This window comes from Austrofundulus limnaeus, unplaced genomic scaffold (assembly GCF_001266775.1).
Source record: "Austrofundulus limnaeus strain Quisiro unplaced genomic scaffold, Austrofundulus_limnaeus-1.0 Scaffold135, whole genome shotgun sequence".
Classification (NCBI taxonomy): Eukaryota; Metazoa; Chordata; class Actinopteri; order Cyprinodontiformes; family Rivulidae; genus Austrofundulus; species Austrofundulus limnaeus.
Window position 1 is genome coordinate 744611 of NW_013952537.1, and position 5732 is coordinate 750342.

At 35.8% G+C, this 5732-nt stretch overlaps 1 protein-coding gene across 1 annotated transcript in view; it reads right to left on the reverse strand.

Moving 5' to 3' along the window:
- gtf3c1 (general transcription factor IIIC subunit 1) overlaps positions 1–5732 on the reverse strand; it is a gene marked incomplete in the record, with an annotated part of 33291 nt that overhangs the window by 20858 nt on the left and 6701 nt on the right. Inside the window, 11 exon segments of the mRNA XM_014015847.1 lie at positions 10–106; positions 209–392; positions 734–830; positions 915–1012; positions 2790–2935; positions 3471–3776; positions 3987–4114; positions 4742–4845; positions 5159–5312; positions 5425–5513; positions 5595–5732. Of these exon segments, the coding sequence (XP_013871301.1) occupies positions 10–106; positions 209–392; positions 734–830; positions 915–1012; positions 2790–2935; positions 3471–3776; positions 3987–4114; positions 4742–4845; positions 5159–5312; positions 5425–5513; positions 5595–5732 (1541 nt within the window).

Sequence of the window (5732 nt, forward strand, 5' to 3'; positions counted from 1 at the left end):
TCCACCTACTGTAGCATGTGTGCCAGATGTGTAAACACGTAGCGGTCGTGCACAACGGGAGGAGGAGAATCATCTCCTGTGGCAGTTCTTTTACTACGAATCACCCCTTTAAACAATTTTTTTTAAAAAGCAAAGGGTTAATCACATTTTTTCATCATCATTATGATCATCTATTATAATTTATGAGCAAATCTTTTCATAATTGTACCCAGTGGTGTATTGAGGCAGATACACATCAGGTCAAACCAGTAGCGCTCCACATCCTCTAAGGTGCTGAACGAGTAATGACGAGTCTCAAAAGGTTTGTCGGGTGGTTCTGTGGCCTGCCAGTAGTGAGGCTCACAGCTGGTGGTGTCAACAATGGTGGCATTGCGTTTCACATACACGTACACCTGCAGGGGGGTGAAAAGACTGAGAAAACTTAAAAAGAACAATTAAATTTAAAGTAAGAGTTCTTTTAAAACACAAAATTACACTTGCTAACCAATTATTGCCAAATTTCCAAGCTTAAACAAATTATTTTTTCAATTCTTAGATTCACGGAGAATAAATTTAATATTTACTTATGAGTTAAGTATAAAACACATCTAAAAACATTGAAGCTAATTCTGTGGGGAAGAATTAATAAAGTGTTTTTCCCATTTAATAATTTTAAATCCAACATTTTGACAAAATGAACTGTGTGTTTTTAATACTTAATATCTTTCAGAGTTGATGTGAAGTTCTTTGATACCTGATCTTTTTCCTTAAACTTCTCTATGGGACCGAACTGCAGCAGACCCATGTAGACCAGCTTTTGAAGGTTCTCGAAAAACACGTGGATGTATTTCCTAAAAGAAGAACAYGTTTAACTTTAGTTTTCACATTAAAATATATGGATGTTTCAGAGGATAAATACAAACACAGACAGTCACCGTTTATAAAGAAGCTGTCTTTTGGTTTTTGCGGGCAGCGATCTAAGGAGGTAGTGTTGCTTCACGGAGTCACTGACGTATTCCTCCAGTCCATCCACCTGTGGACAGAAATCATATGCTTGTTGTAAGGTCTGGCATGGTGCCTGCTATATATTCATGAAATGCAGCAAGAGTTAATAATAGTGCTGGGCAACACAGACTGTTTCAGGAAATTTTTAATGTGTTTGATCTCAARATATTTTTGCGATTAATCACAATTGATTTTTTAGAAACGATAACTCTACTAGGGCTGAAYGTGTCGGTTTATATGTTGCAATACACTCCATTTGTAACACACTATGTACCATGTTTTATCTTCTTATGGYTTTATTTATTTATTTTTGTTAACTGTGACCTCAGTATCTATCTTTCATTCCTCACATTGTACTCATTTTGGATGAAAAACAAACAAAAAAATACTTAAATTCCTGATTTTAAGTGCCTGTGACATGCACAGCTATGAAATACAACAAAGAGTCAAAGAAAATATATTTATATTTAAGAAAGTTGGCATAATACATTATTTTACTCGTTATATCATATAACTGGATATTTTCTTTTGAAATTTGGCTCAGTTAAAGTGAAACAGGAAGTGACATCAAAGGGGAACTCTTCAAGAAACAAAACTCTGGTTTTTGTTTATTTAAACAATGTTATTTGAACTCTGACTCTTCCTCATCTCTCTCTGATAGTGATTAAAATATAAAGAAATGTCAGATTCTTCTCTACAGTCTGTGTTGTTAGCCATTTTAGCAATGCTCTGTTCACATGCAGACATTCCCCTTTGACATCACTTCCTGTTACTCCACATGCAAATATCTCAACAACTGTTCATCTCAGTGGCGTGAAACATTTTTTACAATATGTGAATAGTGTTATCCTTCCAAAAATACAATCATTTTTATTACAAAAAAAATGATGTCACAGGCACTTTAACCTCATTTTTCCGCATAAAATTTCTCAAAGATGTTAAGAGAATTTTTTAGGTCCTGTTTTATATTAAAAAAGAGGAAATGCATTTTCAAAAACATTAAACAAGGCAAAGCAAGCCAGTCTTATTTTTTTCTTTTTTTCCTCTTCTCTAACACAATGGCCAGCGTCGTCTGGTTTTAAACTGAAGTGATATTTCAGGCTCGAACTGCTCCACTGATGGTTCAGTGTCACAGTGTTTACAGAAAAAAACTTTACTTCTTTCCAGCCCGCCATTGGGAAAAGTTTTAAAATAAATATGTCCTGAAGAATCTGGTGACTTCCGCCATGTTTCTGCCCGACTGCAGCTCGGTCGGGTCCATGAGAGCGGCTGTGAGTTGCAACGTAACAGCTTGACAACAAAGGCTCTCATTGGATGAGACGCAACGAAGGACATCTAAAGCCAATAGTGATCAAGATCCCAGCACTAGTTAATAATACATTTATGTGATTACTAAAGCAAAGGGGAAAACAAGCTTAGTTTTCAAATCTCAGGAATTAAAGTAAAACTGAATTGTGGTTTATTGGACTTATTCCATTTCAACAAACTAAATATTTATTAATATGTAGCTTATTTAAAATTTGATGTTATTTCACACTTTTGATATAAGGTAAATCAATCTCTAACATATTAGCATTCATCTGACAACTTCTTTATTAAAGATTATTTTAAAATATGCAATTTCAAACAATTTGAGGAAGTTTTGACCATCATTTGTGTGATTTTTTTTTTTTTACAAGAATCAACACTGGAAAATAAGAAATATTGACAAAATATTACTTAAATTGATAGGTAACTCTTTCTGCACACCTTGTTAGTAGGATGGACTTTAAAGTAAAAAATAAAAAAGCAATATTTGGTCTTACCATGTAAGTGATTTGAGTGAACTGCACAAAAGCAGACAGAGGCAGGCAGAGGAGAATGTCGCCAACCATCGCCCAGCCGCTGGAAAAATCCTTGCGTACACGGACAGGAGGGATGAATCTCTTCCACGAGTCCTCATCAGCGTATACTATCACAGAAACACAGAATGTTTCAGGAAAATAAACAATTGTAAATGAGAAAAAAATTGTTTGATGTCCATCTGTATAAGACAGGGTTAAGACAGTGATAAGAAAACATGCAGAAATGACACCAAAACGAGAAAAAAAATAAAATGAAAGTTGTAATGAAATAAATGAAGTATTTCTTTAAAAATATATATATACCCATTGCCGCGCAAACCAAAGTTATTAGCAAAAATCTCCTTCAATGTGTAAATATTCAAGAGTGTGTGATGGGAATGAGTTTCAGCTTCAAACAAACCAAATTTTAGCTCAATATCTGAAAAAGTAACTGAATTACAGACATTTGTTAAAGGCTGGTTAGTTGTGGTGGAAATGAGGTAATCAGATGTAGTTTTATATCCATTCAATTCTTACTTTCTGAAAGTTTCATTAAAATCTGGTCACTAGTTTATGAAATATTTTGCTAACAGACRAATCAACACACACACTGTAACAATTTTACATTATTACAAGCAGTTTCTCCAGCGTTCGCTCTCTGACCTTTCATGTTCGAGTGATCAGGCTGCGATGCATCGTTCAGCAGCTCCTCTTCATCACCTGAGCTTTCCTCCAGTTTAGACACATCAGGACTTTCAGTTTCCTTCAGATCCTGCTGCGCGTCACCGTCTGAAGGTTTGACGTCAGAACCGGAGCTGATCCGCTCTGCTGGTGTTTTACTGTCCGGGTTTGCCTCAGCGAAGCGGCTTCTCAGTGGGTGATCGTAAATAAGGTACCAGAGGAAGGTATGGATCACACGCAGACGCTGCATCTTGGTTTGGAAGCCCAAAGTCTTCCCCAGTCCACTAACTACAGACAGAGAGAAGCAAGTAAAGAGGTGGAAAAACAACATTTTCAGGTTTGTAATATCTTTTAAGAAAGGATCATTTTTGCTTTTTCATTTAATGTAAAGACAAACTAACCACTGGTTGATTATTTACAGGTCTGATTATGCTTTGTAGAACACTCTCTGGTAAAACAGAGTATTTATATGTATTCAATGGTTCAGTAAAAACAAACCTTTTATCGGCTTGAAGTCTTTGTCATTTCCACCTCCCAGCTTTTTGGAAGCTTTGCTCTTTTGTGTTTTAGGAGCTGTTGGACTTTCTTTTTGTTTTTCTTTGGCTTTATCTTCACTCTGCTGCAAACTGAGGAATGAAAGAGAAAACAAAAACAAAGTAGCACAAATATTTTAAACTAAATTTATGCATCACATCAGCAGCATTTTGTCACTTGATTTGTGCGGCTACAAAATCTTATTTAGCAGAATTTATATTTCATGCTGAAGTTCATTGTTATTTTGGCTGCTCCATTCTTCAGGGGTCACCACAGCGGGTGAATTTGTGTAAAAAATATGGCAACTGTTTTATGCCAGATGCTTTTCCTGAAGCACCTGGTCTTGAACCTGTAGCCTCAGTTATAAGACCACAACACTGACCACCGAGCTTCCATGTTTTATGCCAAAGTTCAAAATCCGTTTTTTTTTTTTCACTTTACCAACACAAAATACATATTTTTCCAATAAATGTATTTATTTTTCTTAAAACTATTTAACTAGGAAGTCCCTTGAGATTAACATCCCTTTTCAAAAAACAAACAAAAAACTAACTATGTGGGACTATTAATTGTTCTTATACTGATTTATATCCAACAACTGCTTCACAGTGCCTGTTGTCTTCAATGTAAAAAATATATAAATAAATAAAAATTTTATTAAATCCTCTCCTGAACAAAGAAATACAATAAAGTTTTCTGAGTATGCTGCTTCTGCTTACCGTACAGCTGAGGCCGAACTGGAGATTTTGAACCGAATGTGCTCGATTAGTTGGCTCACTCTCTCATCGTTGGGCTGAATGGACGGATGAACGAACATGTCAACCTACACGTGCAGCAAAAACCAGGGCAGACAGAAGAGTTAGTTTGTGACTAAACCAATCATAACAACAGTTTATATTGTGCTCGTTTTTACTCATCTTTGCACAGAATCAAGTGAAGTAAGTTGTTCAAAACACAACAAATTACAATGTACAGTTATGGACATAAAATACATTTTAAATCAAAAATGATCATATGTAGTCATTTCAATATTTGTTGTGAAAYAACTTGAAGATGCTTCATTTTTAATCATTTCTGGCATCAAATGCTTCCCTTCCTTCTTGTTTTTGAGTCTGTATGAAGYGCAGAGCTCGCACCTTCTTTTTGGTCCCGTCCTGTATAATAGTGGTTGTGTAAATCTTAAGCAAGCCTTCTCTGTACAGAGTGTGGACGAGGCGTAAAATAGTCTTCTTGCAACATCTTGTAGTGAAACCATTCAGCTTTTCTTCATCGTTGATCAATTTCTGCAGCCTGTAAAAAATTTTTCAAATAAATTGGCATGAAGAGATTTTGCCATGTTTTTGTTCATCTGAGTTTGCAATAAAATGATATTAAAGTTTGACAAAATCTCAAACGGACTGACGGGAAAAGGCCCTCGATTATTTTGGAGTTACGAATGGCCTCAATGATTAGGTTCCTTCTYTTCAGCAGGCGGTACGTCTCATGAGATCTCTGAAGGAAGGAGAAAAGAGTGAGAACAGTTGAGCTTTAACTAAGCCATTGGATAAAAAACAACTGAAAAGGACTCATTACCTGTGACTTGAAAATATTATCAACAGCAACAATCTTGTTGTCTGCTGGGTTTTCAGCTGCATTCACATCATCGCTCTGAGGCATGGATCTGGCAGGAGCCGAGTTTGACTGAATTTCTTCCTCAGCTGGAGTTTGGTC